Source organism: Molossus molossus, unplaced genomic scaffold, assembly GCF_014108415.1.
Source record: "Molossus molossus isolate mMolMol1 unplaced genomic scaffold, mMolMol1.p scaffold_m16_p_3, whole genome shotgun sequence".
Lineage (NCBI taxonomy): Eukaryota > Metazoa > Chordata > Mammalia > Chiroptera > Molossidae > Molossus > Molossus molossus.
In genome coordinates this window covers 49,251,532-49,273,603 of record NW_023425366.1, presented here as the reverse complement: position 1 = coordinate 49,273,603, position 22,072 = coordinate 49,251,532, and the positions used below count along the sequence as shown (strand labels likewise).

General features: G+C 40.8%; 1 protein-coding gene across 1 annotated transcript in view; it reads right to left on the bottom strand.

The window, feature by feature from the left end:
* Window positions 1-22,072, bottom strand: part of ARHGEF28 (Rho guanine nucleotide exchange factor 28) — a 292,956-nt gene that overhangs the window by 220,811 nt on the left and 50,073 nt on the right. Inside the window, exon 2 of the mRNA XM_036280592.1 lies at window positions 14,132-14,175. Within this exon, the coding sequence (XP_036136485.1) occupies window positions 14,132-14,164 (33 nt within the window). The 5' untranslated portion in view covers window positions 14,165-14,175. The remainder of the gene's footprint in view (window positions 1-14,131; window positions 14,176-22,072) is intronic.

The window sequence follows — 22,072 nt, the reverse complement described above, 5'->3', positions numbered from 1 at the left end:
ACCACTTTCCACATCCAAGATCACCCACAGATACCAGCCCTCATCTATATGCTGCTCTACATTCTGGTTATTTCACAAGTTGGCACAAAGTCTTTGGGGATTTCATAGAAGGTAAACTTAGTCTTTAACACGGTCTACACCAGCAACTGTTAATAGATTGCTCTGAGTTTCCCCCTAAATCTCTCTCGCAATCCACTTCCCTTCCTGTTGGTGGCACTGGAGGGTCTGGGGGCATTTTCAGGATCTGGTTAAGAGGAAGGTGAACTGGGAATATTTTGTATGTTTATGGAATTTGTCAGCTTTTTAAAATTTTGTAATTTCTCATTGTACTCACTTTTGATCTAATTTTATATTTATAGTTTCATATTCCTTTCCTGAAAGGGAATCCTTCAAATTGCGTAAATTTCAGGCTCAACAAGCACTCCATCTGTCCCCGCCAGTACATCTCATTTAGAACTTGGCACATCACATTTGTCATGTGAAGGAAAGCATGCACGAATGCGCTCGTGGCAAGTCACCTAACATCTCTAAGTTCCCCTCCTCTGCAGAAGAGCACTGTGTGATTCAAATGAAATAGCTGATGTCTACGAACATTTTATAGAGCACTACCAGGTGCTCTAAACAGGCAAGGAAGTAGTATAATAATTTTCCCCCCGAGACTGGGAGCATAGCAACTATGAGTATTGGTGATTCTAGTACATAATGCCAAAGAAGAAGGGGGGAAATTTTGCATGATATAGTTCATAAATCATCTTTCCTGAGTTTGGGAACTCTCCAAGTAACTTCTGTTAGAGACGATAAGCTTTTCACTCCCTACTATTTATCAGAACTTTCTCATTGTTAAAATTCTAATTCTCAGATAGGAATTGCCTACCCCACAAGAACTCCTTAATTTTTTTCCCTTAATGCATAATTTTGATATATTCCATATAGTGCCTTCAAAATTTAATTGAGATTCAAACTCTGGAACATGATCCCCCAAACCTCCCAATTTCTTGACCTTCATGATGATAGCCTACCTTCTTCTTGACCTTCTGTCTGATTCTGTGCACCCTTAGCAGACACAAAAAAGCAGCAACATAACTCTCCCCTTCCCAAAATAGAGATGAGCACATTTCTGCTAGGAAAACGTACACAACAGGAGAGAAATGAGCAAACAACAAAACTAAAGTGTGCTCCAGGTTGAACTTGGAACACTGTTTATTGACTGGAACTAAATAGAACATGCATTTATTCAACAAGCATTCATTGAGCATGGCATCAAACTGGTATTGGAAAGTCAATGGACTGAAAAAATTTATATCTCTGCTGTCCTGGCACTCACAAACTTAATAGAAGAGACATTAAACAAAACTCCCTCCAAATATGTAAAGTGTAGAGTGTCTAGAAGACTTTGAAAGAGAAGAAGTATGACATTTATGAAGAACTGAGAGAAGGAGGGTATGGCTAGAGTTTATGGTGCAAGGAGTCTACACAATGTCACAGGTGTGCCCAAGAATAATCTTTTTTGTTGTTGTTAATCCTGAACCGAGAATATTTTTCCATTAATTTTCAGAGAGAGGGGAAGGAAGGGAAGGAGAGAGAGAGAGAGAGAGAGAGAGAGAGAGAGAGAGAGAGAGAGAGAGAGAAACATCGATGTAAAAGAGACACATCGATTGGCTGCCTCCCTCACAACCCCGACTGGGGCAGGGGATGTGCCCTTGACCGGAAATCAAACCTGCTACACCTTAGTCTGCGGGCCAGTACTCTAACTACTGAGCCAAACTGGCCAGGGCCCAAGCACCATCTATAATTATCATCAACCATTTTGTCAATAGGGCCCTCCCCCACAATGACCACAGCCATTATCTGGAAAGATCCTATAAAGGGTCAGAGAGTGAGCCTATCTCCCTATCAATGATTCTGCAGAAATTCAATCAGTAAACATTACTGAAAGTCTACAGTGCACTGAACCACTACACTAGGCATTTTGATATAACAAAGGGTAACAGTCTGTATCCATGGGACAGTTGTAGCACCAACAACTGAGAACACCCTGGACTGAGGATCAGATCTGGGATTCAAATCCAAGTCCCATCATAACTCACTTGGTTAGCCAAATCTCACTCAGTTCTGTGCCAATCACAGTTCCTGGCCCAAACAGACAAATGCTGATGAAGGAATACAACCCCAATTTTTTGAACCTCGATTTTATTAACTATAAACAGAGGATAATTCCTATCTCACAGGGTTTTTGTAAAAAATTAAATGAGAATTCATTAAAGAGTCTACTGAACTATACAGTGTTTAGCACAAAATAGATTAGAAGTGTTTGGTGTTTAAGCTATTTCACTAGACCCAAATGTTTGCTTTGCTCTAGAAGATTTGTCCTACGAAAATGTGAATGCTGGTATTATTAAATGACATTTTAATTTTTAAATTATAATTCATTTTTCTAAAGCAGGAAGCTTTGAATTAGCCTTGGCTTTGGAGAGCCCAGTCCTTCAGGCCATAAGCCATACCCAAGTCATTATGGGGTAGCAGTACATCCTGATTGTTGCTAAAGTACCCCGGAGGTAGGAAGCCGCTTCCAAAATGGTAACCTAATCCATAAAGTGAAATCAAGCCTTATAAATTGCCAAGAATATACCATACAGCTTTCCAGTGTCATAACCTAGATACAACCTGGTGTTCCATTCCTACCTTAGCAATAGTCCCGGTTATGAAACTAGAGCAGCTTGGGAAAAGTCCTGCAAATAAGAGAAGAAAGCCCATCAAGGCAGAGAGAGGACATGGCTATAAACAAAGAGATAAATGTAGGGGGTCACCCAATATTGAAGGAGGAGAATAAAGTATTCCCAAAGTCTGAGAATATGGCAACTCTGTGGAGGCTAAAGGCAGAAATCCAGAGATAAATTAGGATACTGGCAGAGGAGAGAAAAGACACAGCCGTAACCATCAGCACATCTTGATAACTGTCAAGTACAGAGAATTTAAAAATGGAGCGATCAGGAAAACACATATCTAAAGTTGGGTTGCCTGGGAGAATGGTGGTATGATAATAGGTATCAGGAAGCTGGAAAGAGGATTACTTCAGAAAAGAACTTGAAAACAAATTTTTAATTTAACAGTCTGGATGTGAAGCTAAGGTTGAATAATTGAGTAGAAAGAGCAAACAGGCCAGCTGGAAACAGAAGATGTGTCATGGGCAGAGGTCAGGAAGAGAACCTTCAAGGAGAAGCTGTGGTTGAAACAAAGAGATGAGCTCACCTAGAAAGAGAAGAGAAAGGAGTGGGCCTGGGGAACACCCACGTATGCAGAGAAGAAAGTTCAATAGACAAAGAAAGAACTTGAAAGAGAACCAGCAGAGCTGGAGGACACCAAGAGTACGTTTTAGACTATAAATCAGATCAGATAACTTCCCCACCTAGACTCCTCACTGACTTCTCATTTCATTACCTTGGCCACCAAAATTTTGCATGGTCTAGCTTTGCCCACCTCTGTGACCTCTCTCCTCTATCACTATGCACTGGCTGCATTGTCCTTTTGCTGTCCCTCAAAGTTCATTCCTATTTTAGGGTCTTTGTTTCTGATCCTTCTTCTAGAAGGCTCTCCAGGGATCCTGGCTTCCACCCTATCTAATCACGCTCTCCCACACCGTTCTCTACCATGTCACACTGTTGCACTGTCCTGACACGTACCAGTATCTGAAGTCCTCCTGTTTTCATTTGTGTACCTACTAATTGTCCATCTCTCCACTCTCAAGTGGGCTCTGGGAGAACGGGGCCCTGGGACCTTGTCTGTTTCCATCTCTGCTATATCCTTAGTTTCCAGAATAGTACATTGCAGTAAAGGACTTAAGAAAAAGAAACCTTCAATTTAGCAAGAGCAAAATTAGTGACCTTTATGAAATCGGTTTTGATAAATAGAACAAGGTTAAAGTCAGACTGCATCCAATTATGGAGAAGAAAAGGAGGCAGGAATTAGAAACAAATTATTCAAACACACACGTGTGCGCGCACAGCCATAGGGGTGAGCAGAATAAATTTTTGATGATGTATTCCTATACAGCCCGCCTTCTGTAAGAGCTACCTTCCAGAATGTGTAAATAAAATATTTTCACTAAATCACACCTTATTTCTTCTACGGTTCTCCCAGAGAAAAATCTGACCTATACCCACCATGCCTAAAATTCTTGCTTAAGATGATGATAATTTTCAAAAATCAAATACAATAAATGCCAGTTACTTCAAGTTCTGTGTTAAAAAAAAAAAATTCAAGATTACATATTACCCAAATCCGTGGGGGCTGTCGCTGATATCTGGGAAGTGAGACGATACGACTTTAAGAACGCTTGGTACTCATTTACCCACAGCTCCCAGACACAAAGGAATTCCTTCAAAGATGGGAGCTGGGACTCATTCTGCCTGCTGCTTCCTGTAGTGGGACATTTTACCTCCAGGCCTTTTGTCAGAAGTCTGCCGGCTCATTGGTGACTGTGCAAGGGGACACTATAAAGTGCCATTGTGTTGAGAGGAAACGCTGCTGTTTCTTTAAGATTCTGGAGAGGGGTGAAGCTAATGGAGGATTTACATAACATCTCTAAGGCAGAGGTTTTGTTCAAGTTTGAGAAGTTGTTTTTCCCCTCTGTTCCTGCCAGAACCATCAAGCAATCTCTTTCAGCAGCTAAGGAGCTCAAGACTTCACAGGAGCTGACATCGGGTGGCTGCTGACCAGGCAGAGTCAAGTAGTTGCCGTGGTTCTCCTGCTCTATGACTAGAACATGCTATTTTGGAGTTGGTTTGCCCCATCAACAGAAAAACAGGAGAAAAGGCAAAAGGGTAAAAGCAAAACCAGGCAGAGAAGGTAGAAAAAGGTCAAGTTAACAGAAAGCAAGAGAGCACCGAGGAGAGCCCGCTTCAGCCAGCCCAGCTCAAACCACGGGAACCAGCCAACAGGTGGCAATCAGTTGAGATGTACACGCTGCTGTATTGAAGTTGAGACATGGGTAATGTTAATATAATTTGCCAAAAAAACAAATTTTCACAAAGTGAACTTGTAATCTTAAGTTGATTTCAGGCTGAGGCTCCTCCTGATTCCATTCTCAAAACCAGAATTATCTACACTGACATGTGCTTAAAAAAACAAAAACCTTGCCCTGGCCAGTTTGGCTCAGCGGTTAGAGTGTCGGCCTGTGGTCCGGAGAGACCCGGGTTTGGTTCCCGCTAAGGGCACGTACTTCGGTTGCAGTTTGTCCCCGGCCCTGGTTGGTCGTGCGGGTGGCAGCCACTCGATGTGTCCCTTCACGTCGATGTTTCTCTCTCTCTCTCCCTTCCTCTCTCTCCCTCCCACTCTATCTGTACCAAAAAATGGAAAAATATCCTCGGGTGAGGATAAAAAAAAAAAAAGAAAAAAAAACCTTCACCCATGCCCTCTGACACCTGAGCTAATGAAATATCTGTTAACTTGAGCTGGAGAACTTGATGGAGGCAAACGACCATCAGATTACTGTGCCCAGATTTTTGTGAGCAAATGAGCTTCAGAGGGTCAGGGCTTGTCTAGACTTAGTCACAGGCAGCATCCTCTAAAAGCACATCAGTGTGAGACAAATGAGATACTTTAAGGTCCAGACGGCACCATTCTTCGTGTGGTAAAGCTCACGGGAGACTGCAGGTCAGGAAAGGACAAAATGACACCCTGACAGCACAATGGGGAAAGTCATTTTTGTTAACCAGTGAAGGTGGGAAAACCCCAGGCTGGGTGCCCTGGGTACAGCCTATGGCCTGAAGGGCTGCAAATCTACTCCTCACTTTCTTGGGGGCGGTGCAGGGGGGTGGGGGGATGTATGGCTTCTAACACAGCATTTAAATATCCTGTGTCAAACCAGCTGAGTTAACTTGGTCAAATAAGTCACTGTTTCTAGGAATCTTAATTTCCTCATTTTCAAAGCAAAGTCAAAGGTCTCAAAGGTATTCTCAAGTACAAATATTCCAAGTTGATGGTCAAGAGAGGCCGGTCACGGGGCCATCATGGATGCACGCCACAGCAGAGAAGGGGCAGCATCTGGAGGACAGGATTTCCTTCAACAGGAACCAGAAGCCAGAGGGATTTGCAGGAGTCAGGAAGGAGGTGTCTGCCAGGTGAACTCAGAACAAAGCCACCAAGTCACTTACCGCCTCAATAGGAAGCTGCCTCCCTGGGCTAGGAAACAGGCCCTGGAACCTGTCCTCAGGTCCTCCCCCCAGGAGGCTGGGACCAAGAGAAGTGCACTTGGCCGAGGATTCAAGAAAACTACACCAAGCCCCCAAAATAGAAGAGGTTAAATGGGGAAGGTTTAGCTCAGCTACTTAAGGTGCTAATCAGATCGATAAACATCAGATTGAACCTTCAATTAATATACACAATAAGCCCAGCAGCAACCAATAATTCTTGGGACCAAAGAGAAGACTGTGACTCAGAATAAAAGAATAATATCAACATAAAACGCTAAGGGAATAGGGAAGCAGCTTGGATCCAGCTGGCAACAAGCTACTGCAGTGAAACTCCACTGCCCAAACAGCTAGACATTTTGCAACCTCCAGAGAAAAAAAATGATGATATTCTTCTCAGTCAGTTGCTACAATTAACACTCCTGAAGGGTGGAAGAGAGCAAAAGCCCACACGCAAAGGTTCACAGACACACCCTCTGCAGATGTTATAAAAATCTCCATGGATTAAATGCTTATATTAACCAGAATTTGGGAAAGAGCAGAAATGAAGCACCATGGGGGGTAGAAAGAGATTAAGTAAAGCAAGATAATTTTTTGGAATTTTTATGAAGTTAATAACAAAATTTAAGAAGCTACCTTTCTTTGCACAATGAAAATGAGAACATAGTCCCCAATTTCATAATTACCGGGGGGGGGGGAGTATTTTGTTTTTATCCTCACCAAAGGACATGTCCACTGATTTCAGAGATGGCGGGGGGGCGGGGGTAGAGAGAAACATCAATGGGCTGCCTCCCTCTGCCTCCCACATGAGCCCTGACTGACTGGGAATCAGATCTAGGCATGTGCCCTAACCAGGAATCGAACCCAAAACCTTAGGTGTATGAGATGATGCTCCAACCAACTGAGCCACCTGGCCAGGTTATTAAATTACTGGTTATTAAAGCTAAAGCACTGGATATTAAATATCTCTAATAGTTGCTGAATAAAATGTAAACTGTTACATCTCATTTGCAAAACAATCCATTAAAATTTGAAATGTGTACACCCTTCATCCAGTAATTCCATTCCTGAGAATCTAATTCATCAAGACAAAAGTATTAATACATAAGAACACATGGACAAGGATGTCCATGGATGCCAAGGACTGAAATACAGTGACTACCTATCCACAGGGAAGTGGCTTGATCCACACCTATTCATTTAAAATAACAAATTTGAGCTATACCTGATGACCTGGAGACATTTCTACAAAGTACTGCTGAGTTGGAAAAGATAGAAAAGTCTACATAATATAATCCAGATTTTTTCATGATTTTATTAAAGCTTGTATCTGCATTATGTACTATAGGGTTGTATGAGCACAGAAAAGGGTGGAAATCTGTACACTGTCCATGGTTCTCCAACTTGAGTGCGCTACATCAGAATCACCTGGAGGCTGTGTTGAAACACAGATCGCTGGGCCCATCCCCAGAGTTTCTGATGCCGTAGGTCTGGGGTGAGGTCGGAGAAAGTGTGTTTGCAACAAGTTCTCCAGGGGTTCTACTCTCCTGAGATCAAGTGCACTAGGTCGGAGGACAGAAGGGGGGGTAGTAAATGGAGAGGGTGTGGTAAGGATTGGTGAGATCTGTCCAAGATCATCAAAACAGATTTTACATGTTTCCTTTAATGGAACATCGTGTGTGTGTGTGTACACATAAGGAAAGTTCTTTCAAATGTAGAATTTCAGGTTATCTTCTTAATAACTTTACTTATTTTTTTATAATGAGCAAGTGTTTTTTACATAATCGCTTAACATAAAACTATTTCTATTGAGAAAGAAAGGGGAGGGGGGCTTCGGAATCAACACTTTCCCAAGAAAGAGCTCTTCTGTTCTTCTGTTTTAGTCACAGCACCAAACTGATATTTTGGGAAGGTTATTACTGATTATACTTTATATAAAAATAAAATTAGTGTGAAAATGGGTAAATAAGTAAATCAGTATATAACATGTATTTGTTTTATAACCTTCCTTAACAAAAATTTTAGAGAAAACTAAACTTAAAAAGTAATCATAAAACATTCACCAGCAAAAACACACAATTTAGCTTGTGAATGCAAAATCTCTTCCTCTTTCAAAATTCAAATACCCAGTCAGCAAAAATATCTCTTTTCAAGCTCTACTTGCATCATTTCCTATGTCTTTTTATGTACAAACTAGAAAATAACAAATATAAGACTAAAAACTACAAACTAAAACAAAATAAAAATAACATATAGGACTTCCAAACTCCCAAATGATGTCAAAGAGTTTTATGCTATAAACATCTTGGATCAGTTATACTAATTCTAATTTACATATTTCTAGACTTTCAGTCTTATCAGCTTCATCACAACTCTTCACCAGCTCAAGGTATCATTCAACTTAAAAATTTAAGCCTAGATCTCAAATCAGGTTGGTTATTTTCTGTTGTGAACAAACAGCCTGGCCTTCCTGAACTGCTCCTTTAGTGCCCTTTAAAACACAGATGCAAGAACACGCCAGTGTGACTCAGTGGTTGATTGTCAACTCATGCACCAAGAGGTCGCTGGTTCGATTCCCCACCAGGGCACATGCCCAGGTTGTAGGCAAAATCCCCAGTGGAGGGAGGGGGGCAATTGATGTTCTCTCTCATCGATTTTTTTTATTATTATTAATTTATTTTTGTTACAGATGTTTCTCCCGTTTTTCCCCAGATTGAGGCTCATTAACAACCAGCATCTGCCCCACCCTCGGGAAATCCCCTTAGGCTGAACACCTGAGGGAGTTTTTCATTCAACTGAGAACCCAAGGCTCTTCAAGTAACCATGACTAATAGCCTCCAGGCAAAAAGCTAGAGGATAACTGAACCTTTCCTGGGCTTGCAACTCTACCTAGGAAAGTCAGACTCTCATCAATGTTTCTCTCTCTCCCTCCCACTTCCTCTCTCTCTAAAGAGAGAGAGAGAGAGAGAGAGAGAGAGAGAGAGAGAGAGAGAAAGGAAGGAAGGAAGGAAGGAAGGAAGGAAGGAAGGAAGGAAGGAAGGAAGGAAGGAAGAAAGAAAGAAAGAAAGAAAGAAAGAAAGAAAGAAAGAAAGAAAGAAAGAAAGAAAAAGTTGTTTTGTTTTGTTTTTTATCCTCACCTGAGGACATATTCAGATAGAGCAGGAGGGAGAGAGGGAGGAAGAGAGAGAGAGAAACATCGATGTGAGAGAGACACATCCACATTGACTGGTTGCCAGCCACACAACCCCAACAGGGGCCAGGGATGAACTGCAACCGAGGTATGTGCACTTTGTGGGAACCAAACTTGGGACTCTGGTCCATGGGCCAGAGTTCTAACCACTGAGCCAAAAAAGCCAGGGCAAGAAAATAAAATTTTTTTAAAGAATAAAGTACAGCCCTGGCCAGTTTGGCTCAGCGATTAGAGCATCGACCTGCAGACCAGAGAGTCCTGGGTTCAGTTCCCACTGAGAGCACGTACCTCGGTTGCAGTTTGTCCCTGGCCCCAGTTGGGGTCGTGTGGATGGCAACTACTCGATGTGTCTCTTTCACATCAATGTTTCTCTCCTCCCTTCCTCTCTCCCTCCCGCTCTATTTGAAGATAAATGCAAATAATAATAAAGTACAGAGGCAGGAAGATGCTCAGAGGCTGAAAATTGGATTTGCAGTGCTCACATCCCTACGGTTTCCAAGTCAATACTATAAATCTCCTGGCTACCAGTCATGCCGACCCTGCTTCTTGTCTAATGTGATCATAGTGCAGGGCCTCTCTTTCCCTGCAACAGCAACTCCATGGATCTCCGTGGTTCGCTTTCCTAGGGAGAATGAGTCTGTGGCTGAGTCCAGGAATATCCTTGCATCCTCAATACTAAGACAGAGTCTCCTTTCTGAAGACGAACAAACATAACTATTTGCCAAAAAAAAAAAAAGTGAGAAAAAAATGTTTGCCAAAATATTCTAGAGCATAACAGACAGAATCAGAGACTGAATCGCCCTCTGAAACAGAATCCTGAGAGATTTAAAAATTTTTTAAGTTCCTGCTTTGTGCTCACAATGAAATATAAAATATTCTCTCTCTAAAACTACATGGGCATATGAAGAAACAGGCCAAGATTAGAAAATACTACACAGAAACTAAAAACAAAGTAATGGAACCTAAAACTGCTGGCAAGCAGAAAAGGGGGGGAAGAGCTTGACACTACAGAAAACTTCAGTAGAAAATAAAGCATGCTTCCAGAATTCAGACCCCAATCCCAAGAAAGGAAAGGACAAAATGGCCCAACCCTGGAATATCAGTTGTTCAAGAAGGGGTAAAAAATAGTAAAAGGCATAGAAGAATATACTTTAAAAAGAAAGTTGCAAGTTTTCTTTATAGATCCAAACATAATGCATGGGACAGAAAGGACTTATATCCTTATATATCCATAGATTCTTCTATATATATTAAGTAACTATCATTTTCAGGAGGGATTCTCTATAGTGTCCCAAAAAGAGAAACAGAAAGACATTTAAGTGTAAGTATGTTATAAGAATTCAATCAAAACAGGTTATACTTAAATAAAATATCCCCTATGGGACCCACCTGAATGAGGCGCTCTTTTTGAAGGGTGGGTAGAAGTTGAGGAATAATTTCTATCAATTTTTTTACTCCATGACCATTGTTCTATTTATGTGATCTAATTCTCCTTGAGATAAATCTTGTAATTCATATTTTTAAAGACCATCTTAATGAGATTTTCCAGTGTATGAACATATAATTATTATGCTTATTTTTATAGTTTTAAGATATCATATCAATGTTATGCACTCTTCACAATTTCTGGTTTTGTTTGGGTTCTATCTAAATTATGTACTTACCAGAGCTATCTTAATTTGTTTTCCCAAAAGAACCAGTTATAACAATTAATAGACTGGTAGAAGTACTTGAAAACATCAAAATTAAGAGATCTAATATAATTTATCACAATTAGTCAAATAAAAAAAAACACATAATTGCCCTGGCCAGTTTGGCTCAGCAGCTGGAGCGTCGGCCTGTGGACCAGAGAGACCCAGGTTCGGTTCCTGTAAGGGGCACATACGGAAAGGAAAGGAAAAGGAAAAGGAAAGGAAAGGGAAGGGAAGGGAAGGGGAGGGGAGGGGAGGGGAGGGGAGGGGAAGGGAGGGGAGGGAGAGGAGGGGAGGGGGAGGGGGAGGGAGGGGAAGGAAAAGGAAAAGAAAAGGAAAGGAAAGGAAGAACACTTCATCTAAATAAATGCCAAAATTCCACACAAATATAGGAAAAATTCTGAAAGAAAAACATAAAAATGTCAATAGTGCTTATCATGGATAACAGGGTTAAACATGTTTTGTTTGTTTTTTTTTTTGCTTTTTTAAATAATAAATGAAGTATTATATGAATGTTTAAATATTAAGGGTTTATAGTTCTGGCCCATTTGACTCAGCGGTTAGAGCATTGGCCTGCAGACCAAAGGGTCATGGGTTCGATTCCCAGTCAAGGGCATGTACCTGGGTTGCAGGTTCACATGGGTTCGATTCCCAGTCAAGGGCATGTACCTGAGTTGCAGGTTCAATCCCTTGCCCCAGTCAGGACTCGTGCAACCAATCACGAAAAACATCGATTGGAGGCAACCAATCGATGTTTCTTTCTCTCTTCCCCCCCCCCGCCCCCATTCTAACTAAAAATCAATGGAAAAATATCCTCAGGTAAGGATTAACAAAAGTGTGTGACTGTGTGTGTGTGTGTGTGTAAAGGTTTATAAACCAGACTGTAGTAAACTAGGAGACACTAGACATGGGTATTTATCAAACTTCTAAAGACAGAAAGGCAGAGAGCAGAACTACTGCATCAAGATAAAGAAGTCGCTGTACAGCTTTTATGTCTGCTCTATTTATATATTAATTAATTGATAGAATTTGGCTTAAGACTTGTTTTCATTATAATATACCCTCTCCCCCACTGACTTCCTTACTGATGAGATCAAATGGTCAGATCGGCTTAGGTCAATTTGCAATAATAGTGATATAATGTTAAGTAAAAAAAAATATCAGGTTAGATCTATATATAACAATTAGAGTCAGATATGTCAGTTATAAAATATATACAATTAATATAAGATGCCATCAGTTATAATATGCATTTTATATCCCACTAAAATAATCACTGCCAATTATGTTAGAATTTTGTTTTAACTTATTTCTACATATTCATCATGTATCATGCTGCAGAGTCCATGTGTTTTTATATACTACAGTAACTTTGCCTTTTAATACCAAATCATGGTGAAATAATTTTGAAAGCAGTTAGCTCATGTTGTACCAGCAAAGTTCGTAACTATTCTGAAGTGACAACAATATAAACTATTGTGACCAAGGTCACACATGCATAGTTAATAACGGCTACATCAGGACTTCTGCCAGGATGCACAGTGTAAGAGCATCTCAATTGCACAGATATTAAAATAATAAAAAGTCATGCCTTAGAATAAAATATATTGATGTCTTAACATAACATATTATCTATAGGGGAGTGAGATGGGGGTGAGATTATGAGTGATTTATTTTCTTAACACTTTGGTATTTTATTCTAATTAGTATATATTATATGATAGTTAGAAATTTTTTTATTTGGTCTGTAAATTTAAATCCTTCTCTCCCTTGGGCAATGTTAATGGACTCTTCCCTAGTCTGGTCATAATCAAGTAGGTGTGTGTTCAATATAGCTACACCAGTATGTTGACAAACCACAAGGTTTTCTATCATGGTTAGGTTTGTGAATTTGTTTATTGGTTTGAGGTAGGAAAGCAGGGTGGAATAAATAGAGCTGAGGAGAAAGGCACAAAATAAATAGATAAATAAAACATGGGAGTATTTTACAATGTAATCTTGACCCAGTCTTTTTCTAATCTTTAATTATGGCTGGGCCAAGCCTAACTGTCTACAGACACATTTTATAACCTGCGAATCACAATCTGAAAAGAGTGCCATAGACCACTGGATAACCAGGAGGGGTTATATTCTCATATCCATTTATTTGATCACTTTGTATTTCTCCAAAGAATACAGTGGGACACATGTAAAGGGGGGAGGGGCAGGAGGAGGGAGGGCTACTTGGGTAGTGAAGTGTGGTAAGAGGGAATGAATTATATATTTTAATTGACTGAGGATTCTGATTAAACTTGTTCCAATTCCTTGATATTGTTCTATTATGAATTAATCTGCACTGAGGTCTTATTCTAGATCCCACACTCTTGCTAGATTCCATGAGTAGATAACTAAAAGGTCACCTGAAATAGCAGTCCTCCTACACATATGATACTTACACTTCCCATCAACACAGGTTCCAAGAAAAGGGGTTTTGTCTGAAATAAGGAAGATGGGAAGAGGAAACCATCTGCTATTTTATAAGAGGAGACGATCAGTTCACTTCCCTGTTACACCCATTTTTGTTCTCAAGAACAGAATCCTCCCTCAACCCAGAAGGCAGACACACTGATGAGAATCTCACGGGGCAATCTGTCCCCTAATCCCCCATGTAATCTACAGATATCCCAGCTCTTTTCCCTTTGAATTTCTATTTCATGCTTTCAACTGACAGTTGAACCTTCCCCCCAAAAGACACACACAGAACATGTTCTTGGCTATTATAATAAAATAATATATACAAGTACCATCTATATGAATAAACAGAGTATTATTGAGTTCAGAACACACACAGTTAAGAAAAAGTTACTCAGGGAAATACAATTAAAACCCAGACTTTGGAACTAGGAGCCAACCAGTTTTAAAAGGCTTCGTGCAAATACTTAAACTGGACAGTAGCACTGTGTGTTGTTTCTCAAAAGCCTCAACTCAGTAATGAGCAAAGCCTTTCTCTCCACTTCAGTCACATGGGTTTGGAGTCTAAGAGAGGGCCACTTAAACCTGAAGCCCAATGCTTAGGAACTTACGTAAAGAGGTGCTTCACTGCAGCTCAGCTCCATGGCTTCTGCATCTGCAAATAAGAAGAAGAGCATTTATTGCAGGAGTCCCCATGCAACCAACCAACAGAGTTATGTCCTGCTCTTCAGGTATCAACACTGTCGAAAGAGGAGTAACTCATTAGACAGAAAAATTGCAGACACAATTATATAGGAATAAGGAAATGAGATGCTACCTGTATAAAATACCCCTTCTTATCTCGTTAGTTTTCACATATTAGGAAACCTATCACCCTAGACATTATCCCACCGACTGTTCCCAGAATAGAAATTATATTTCAGAAAGGCAAGAAAAGTCAACATAAGCACGTTGAAAATTTCAACTTATTAAACGCTTGGATCACAGGCTTCTCTGAGGTCAGAATCCACCTTTGGCCAAACAAGGCAGAAGCCGATGGTGACAAGAACGTGCTATTGCAGATCTCAGAGAGGGCCGGACATTTCATTCCGGGGGGAATGCAAGCTGCTGTCACACTAACCAACCTTTTCACCAGCAGATGCATTTCGTCTGCCTCTGGGTGTGCCTGCCCCTTTTAAACCCGCACCCAGAAACCAGCTTTCAGCTTAGGAGGAAAAGGAGCCAGCATCGTCCAAAAGGAGCTCACTGAAGGGAGTCAAATAGATACAAACTTCCAGTTATAAAATCAGTTATGGGCCCTGGCCGGTTTGGCTCAGCGGTTAGAGCGTCGGCCTGCAGTCCTGAGAGACCCGGATTCGGTTTCCGCTAAGGGCGCGTACCTCGGTTGCAGTTTGTCCCCAGCCCTGGTCGGTTGTGCGGGTGGCAACCACTCGATGTGTTCCTTTCACATCGATGTTTCTCTCTCTCTCTGTTCCTCTCTCTCCCTCCCACTCTACCTGAACAAAAAATGGAAAAATGTCCTCGGGTGAGGATAAAAAATAATAATAATAAATAAAAATAAAATCAGTTATGGGGGTGTAATGTACATCATAGTGACTATAGTTAATAATACTATATTGCATATTTAAAAGTTGCTAAGAAAATAGATTGTAAAAGTTCTCATTACAAAGAAAGCATTCCATTACTATCTATGGTGACATATGTTAACTAGCCTCATTGTGGTGAACACTTTGCACTATGTACAAATATCAAATCATTCTATTGTACACCTGAAACTAACAAGATGTTATATGTCAGTTACACCTCAATTTTAAAAATAGGGATGGAGGATTCATTGAACACTACTGTGAGGCCCAGACCTCGAGGAGCTCATAGCTAAACAAAAGAGACGGAAAGATTGGAAGAAAGTGAAGAGTGGGCTGCAGGAGAATTCTGAATGAGGCGGCCAGGGAGACTCGCCACCGTCCCCCTCCCCTGCCCCAGAGAACAGAAGTGGGACAGGGTTCTGTTCAGCAGGCCAAGCCTGGCTCTGGTTCCTGGGCCCCAGCCCAGCTACAGTACTTTGGGGCCTTCTCTTAAGAAGGCAGGCACATAGCCATTCAAATTGTGACATTTGGTATAGGAATCCCCAGGGGACAAACTTGGCCAGGAGGAAAATATAAAAAGTCCTATGTTCATTTTTTAGAAAATCCTTTAACTTATTAATACTTTATATATATGCTGGTACTGGCATCCTCCTAGGTCACAAGTTACATTTCATGAGTCATCGTGAGAGAAGACCAAGGGTCCCACAAGCCCAAGGGGTTGACAGTGAAGCTCTTCTTTGGCCCTCATTTTCAGCACATTGTGTGTGCACTCACTTAAATGAGCTTATGGATAATAATCATCGACTTTTAATGAAACTAACCTCACATATTAGACAAATAGCTTAGGAAGCCCAGGAAAGAAACTTCAAATTAAAGATAATACTAACAAGAGTATGACAAAACTGAGACTCCCATCTCTAATATAAATTGCTTATCACTATGAAATAAAAAATAACAACTAATCCAAGAGCAATGACAAGTAGATCCCCCTAAAATTAAAAATTATAGAGAAGGCACTTAAAATACAAATGTATATCTACTGCCATATATCATGACCCCTGACCCTAAATGTACACTGTGCCTTGAGAGATTAACAATATTTTCACTTACGTTTATAGTCATGCCATACACAATCCCAATCCTTTATATTTCACTGAACTTGATAAAATTATAAGATCATTCAACATTTCTACTTGATAGCATAAGAAATGCATTCTAGCCCTAGCCAGTATGGCTCCGTTAGTTGGTTGGGCATCATCCCATGCACTGAATGGTTGCTGGTTCAGTTCCCAGTCAGGGCACAGGCCTGGGGTTTTGGGCTCAACCCCGAGTAGGGGGTGTGCAAGAGGCAGTCAATCAATGTTATGCTGTCACATTGATGTTTCTCTCTTCCCCTTCTCTCTCTCTAAAAATTAATAAATTTTTTAAAATAAAAAATTTTTTTAAAGGAGTAAATTCTTTAACTGCAATGATTTTAAAAAGACTAAAATAATATACAGAAAATAGTAAAACAACAAACTAAAGTACATTCCTTTGTGAGTAAAACTTTTAAGATTTGAAATTTTTTTTTATTATTTTTTTTAATCCTCACCTGAGGATATTTTTTTCATTTTTGTTCAGATAGAGTGGGAGAGAGGGAGGAATGGAGGAAGGGATGGAGGGAGGGAGAGAGAGAGAAAGAGAGGAGAGAGAGAGAAAAACATCGATGTGAGAGGGACACATCTAGTGGTTGCCTCCCACACAACTCCACTAGGGCCGGGGACAAACCACAACAGAGGTATGTGCCCTTGGCTGGAATCGAACCCGAGACACAATGGTCTGCAGGCCGGCACTCTAACCAAACCGGCCAGGGTTGAAGAACTGAAATTTTTAAGAAATATATTAAAACAAATTAAGCTGGGAGGGAGGCTTACCATACACTTATATACATGAAAAGTACAGATGTTATCCACATCTCAGCATGTGATATTGTTAGATTTGTCTGACAATAATAACATCAAAAAGAAACCATTTTTTATGAGAATGTGAAGACGTATTCCAAAGAGTGAAACCCCTGTCAAAAGTTCCTAGTTGAATTGTGGAAAAAATAATTCAGAGCAAATTATATACTTGATAAAATAAACTTCAAGCTGAAAGATATATTCTCTTTGGATTTTTCCAAAATTAATTTCTCTTTTATAGTAGAGAGCAGTAAGTTCTGTGCTTACCTGCAGAAGTGCATGGCTAAACCATTCTGTACCTCCTTTTACATCAACTTGAATTACCCAAGTTGTATTTGCAAGGCAGCTACAACTGCCTGAATTCTTCATGCTGTAGTTTTCCCCTATGTAAATGTCATGTTCTACACTTCATTTTATTTTCTAACACTCATGTTCCCCACCTGTAATTTAAAATTTCAGATTCAAGTACTTTTTTTTTCTTTAATTGTACTGCATCTTTAAAAAAAAATGTTTCTTAGGGAGGTAAAAGCCCAAATATTTCCATTCATGCTGGCAGACAATCGGGGATGGTTTGGGGTCCTGGTGCACAGCCACAATTTTTAAGTTTGCTCCCAAAAGGGAAAAACATCTTATGAAAAGAGCAACAAGATACAATGTTTTAAACATTATGAGGAATAAATATCCCAATATCTTTGATTGCAAGTTAACTCAAAAGAAAAATAGACAATTTTCAATAGGCAAAGATATTTTAAGACAAAGAGGAAATGAAATATAACATTCAAGTGACAGAGAAAAAAATCAGTTTTTGCCTTTATGAAATTCTGGGTTTCTCATGTTTTTGCATCTAAATGAGGTGTTCTAAGATTAATTCAATATAAAACCCATGACTTAAGTTTTGTCTCTGAACACAAAATATCTGGATGATCCTCGCCCTCCTCAAGATCTTCTGGAACATGTTGTTCACGTAGTCCTCTGCTGCAGGCTGGTCAGCAGAGGCAGCTTCTCCATGGAGAACAACACTCTTCAGATGATACCTCTTCTGGAACTTCACGAGCCAACCCTTGCTCACCGTGAAATCCGTGAACGTTGCAGAAGAGGGTCCTGGTTGAGGTTCGTCTGCTGTAAAGCGTTGATAGAGCTGCCTCACCTTCTCCCGGATGACCAGCGAATCCAAAGGAATGTTTTTCTTGTGGCTGTCGCTGATCCAGACAGCTAGGGCAAACTCCGTTTTCTCTATGAACTTATTACGACTTATCGCGACGCTCTTTGTTTCCTTGTTGAAAGAGACAGTGGCTGTTGCATGGATGTTCTTTTCATCTTTATGATGGAGCGAATGGTAGACTCATTCAAATCATAATGGTGGGCAACCTCCACAATTTTCTTGCCATCTTTGATCATATCCAAGAGTTTCACCTTCTCCTGGATGGTAAGCATCTTCCTCGGGCGCTTAGTTTCATCGTCAGAAGGCTTAGAAGCAGCATCACCTTTAGGAGCCATCATGGGGCTTAGATACAAGTTCTCAGAAATCGCAAACACTTACAAGAGCAAAGATGCTTCCTATGCATAGCGATGTAGAAGTGTGTATGAGAGAAACGAACTTGCATGAGGCTGAGCCAATCAGTGGCCAGGATAGGAAGAAGATAGAATAGCCAATCAGTGAACAGCATACTCTGATTGGCTTGGTTTCACCACACCCGATATTTTGGGAAAAAAGTTATTGCCCACACACAAGGAGTGGTCAAGCGGTTGTACCTGGCATTGAAGGATTTGCGGGCTGCTCAAATACATAGGCCTACAGTCCATACATACAGTAATTTTAATTTTAATTGTAATACAGGGGTGTATAATTGACTCAGACAACCGAGCACATGCTGTATCATTTTCACTGTCTTGATCAACTTTTTAATGAATTTATTTGAAAATACAGTAATAGAGTGAAGCCGGGAAAGTTGAAGCGTGAAGTGGTGAGGGACGAATATATAAGCAACTACCTACCCCATTCATTCTCCACCCACCTACTCAACCTACCCTTTTTTTTTTTTTCTTTAAATCCTCACCTGAGGATATTCTTCTATTTATTTTCAGACAGAGTGGGAGAGAGAGAGAGAGAGAGAAAGGGAAAGAGAGAAACATAGAGGTGAGAGGGACACATGGACTGGTTGCCTCCCACACGACCCCAACCAGGGCCCACAACTGAGGTATGTGCCCTTGACCAGAATTGGACCCTCAACTCATTGGTCCACGGGCCGACACTCTACTGATGAGCCAAACCGGCCAGGGTTCAACCCACCCTTAATGCTAGCATCTGCTCCCCGCCACTCCTCCCTGTACATCAACAGATTTTTTTTGTAGTTATTTGTTTTGATCTTCATGCAATTATCAGATGTAAATAAAATACAAATCAAATTAAAATAAAATTGAAAATCTTTTTTTTAAAGCATGAAATAAGGTTAAATAAAGTTTGGGAAAGTATTTTTGAGTATTGGAGAACTTCTCAAATCATGAAACTATTGATCAATAAGAATGTGTCAGAGACCCATTAATAAGTGAAAAAGAAATCTTAATGAGAAAAAGACTTATTCTGGTCAAGATGGCAGTGTAGGTAAACACTTGCCTCCTCCCACAACCACATCAAATTACAACTAAACTACAACACAACCATCATTCAAAACCACCTGAAATCGAGCTGAATGGAAGTCCTACAACTACGAAATTAAAGCAGCCACCACAACAAGACTGGTAGGAGGGGCAGGGGCAGAGGCAGACGGGCTGATCCCACACCCACATGTGGCAGATAAAAATCAGGAGAAACACCTCAGCTGGGAAGGTCCTCCCTGAGCAGTGAGGGATCCCTGTCCCACACCATGTGCCCAGCTCAGGGTTCCAGTGCCAGGAAGAGAAGTTCCCATAACTTCTGGCTGGAAACACTAGCAGGAACTGAGGCTGAGGCTGCCAGAGCCCCACGGAGCCTTAAAGGGCCCACGCATGGACTTACTTGGACTTGCTCCCTCTAAGCTTGGAGGGGAGGCAACTTGAGGGGTTCCAGAGACACACAGGGAAGAACTGAGCTGTTTGGTCTTGGTTCTCAATTTGGCTTTTCTTGGACACCTCCAAGCCCAGCACAAGAAGCAGCCATTAGCAGGTCACTTTGTAGCTTATGCCAGTGGCCTCGGATAGAACACAGGCAGTGGCTGACCTTGCCCCAGAGCCAGTACACCCAGTGGACAGCTTCAGACCACATCAAAACAGCACCATTCAACCACCTCCACAAGTGACACACTCAATAAGTGGACAGAGTGGGTTCGAGCCCTGATGCAGTAAGTCTTGCTCTGTGTGGTGGGCCTTTGCACAGCTGATCCTCCAAGGTAGTCAGAGGCCGTGGTCAGTGGGCACAGCCAGTTCTTGCAGCTGATCAGCCTGAGTAAATCCCTCCCACTGATGTTCCAATAGCAATCAAGACTCAGTTAAAACAGAAGGGTGTACAGTCCACACTAGGGGTGCACCTCAAGGGCCCAGCTGGGGTGATCAGGGAGGCTGTGCCACTGGAACCTATAGGACACCTACAATAATAATCCAACCTACAAAGCCTAGGAGACATAGCAACTCTACCTAATACATGGAAACAATCACAAGGGAGCAGCCAAAATGAGGAGACAAAGAAACATGTCCCAAATGAAAGAAAAGAACAAAATTCCAGGAAAAAGAATTAAATAAAATGGAGACAAGCAATCAATCAGATGCAGAGTTCAAACCTGATTATAAGGTTGCTCAAGGAACTTGGTGAGACATTCAAGGAACTTAGTGAGACCTTCAAGGAACTTAAGGAGACCTCCAAGGAACTTAGTGAGAACATCAACAACATAAAAAAGGACCAGTCAGAAATGAAGGACACATTAACTGAAATAAAGAATAATCTACAGGGAATCAATAGTACACTAGGTAAAGTCAAGAAGCAAACCATCGATTTGGAATATAAGGAAGCAAAAAACACCCAATCAGAACAGCAAAAATAAAAAAGAATCCAAAAAAATGAGGATAATGTAAGGAGCCTCTGGGACAACTTCAAGCGTGCCAACATTCGCATTAGGAGTGCCAGAAGGAGAAGAGAGAGAACAAGAAACTGAAAACATATTTGAAACAATAATGACAGAAAACGTCCCTAACTTGGTGAAGGAAACAGACATACAAGTCCAGGAAGCACAGATTCCCAAATAAGATGAACCCCAAGAGGTCCACATAAAGACACATCATCCTCAAAATGCCAAAGGCTAAATACAAAGAGAGAATCTTAAAAGCAGCAAGAGAAAAGCAGTTAGTTACCTACAAAAAAGCTCCCATAAGACTGTCAGCTGATTTCTCAAAAGAAACTTTGCAGGCCCGAAAGGAGTGCCAAGAGATATTCAAGGTGATGAAAAGCAAGGACCTACAACCAAGACTACTCTATCCTGCAAAGCTATCATTTAGAATCCATGGACATGTCAGGAGTTTCCCAGACAAGAAAAAACTAAAGGAGTTCATCACCACCAAACCAGTATTATATAAAATGTTGAAGGGTCTTTCTGAAGGAGAAGAAGAATAAAAATATGAACAATAAAATGGCAATTAATACATATCTATCAACAACTGAATCTACAAACAAAATGAGCAAGCAGAACAGAAACAGACTCATAGATACAGAGAACTTTTTGTTTCTTGCCAGATGGGCAGGGGCTGGGGGGATGGGTAAAAAAGATGAAGGAATTGAGAAGTACAAATTGGTTGTTAGACTGATGAACCTCAAAGGGAAGGGGGCAGGGAGGGCAGGACGAGATAAACCGAAGAACATCTATGCATATGTGCATAACCAATGGACACCGACAATAGTGAGGGGAAGGCCGGAGGGGGGTGGGATTTGGAAGGAGGGAGTCAATAGGGAAAAAAAGGGGGAACATCTGTAATACATTCAACAGTAAAGATGAGTTTTAAAAAAAGGCTTAAAGATAATAATTTCAGTATTGAAGGAATATGAGTACCTTCTCCTTCCTAT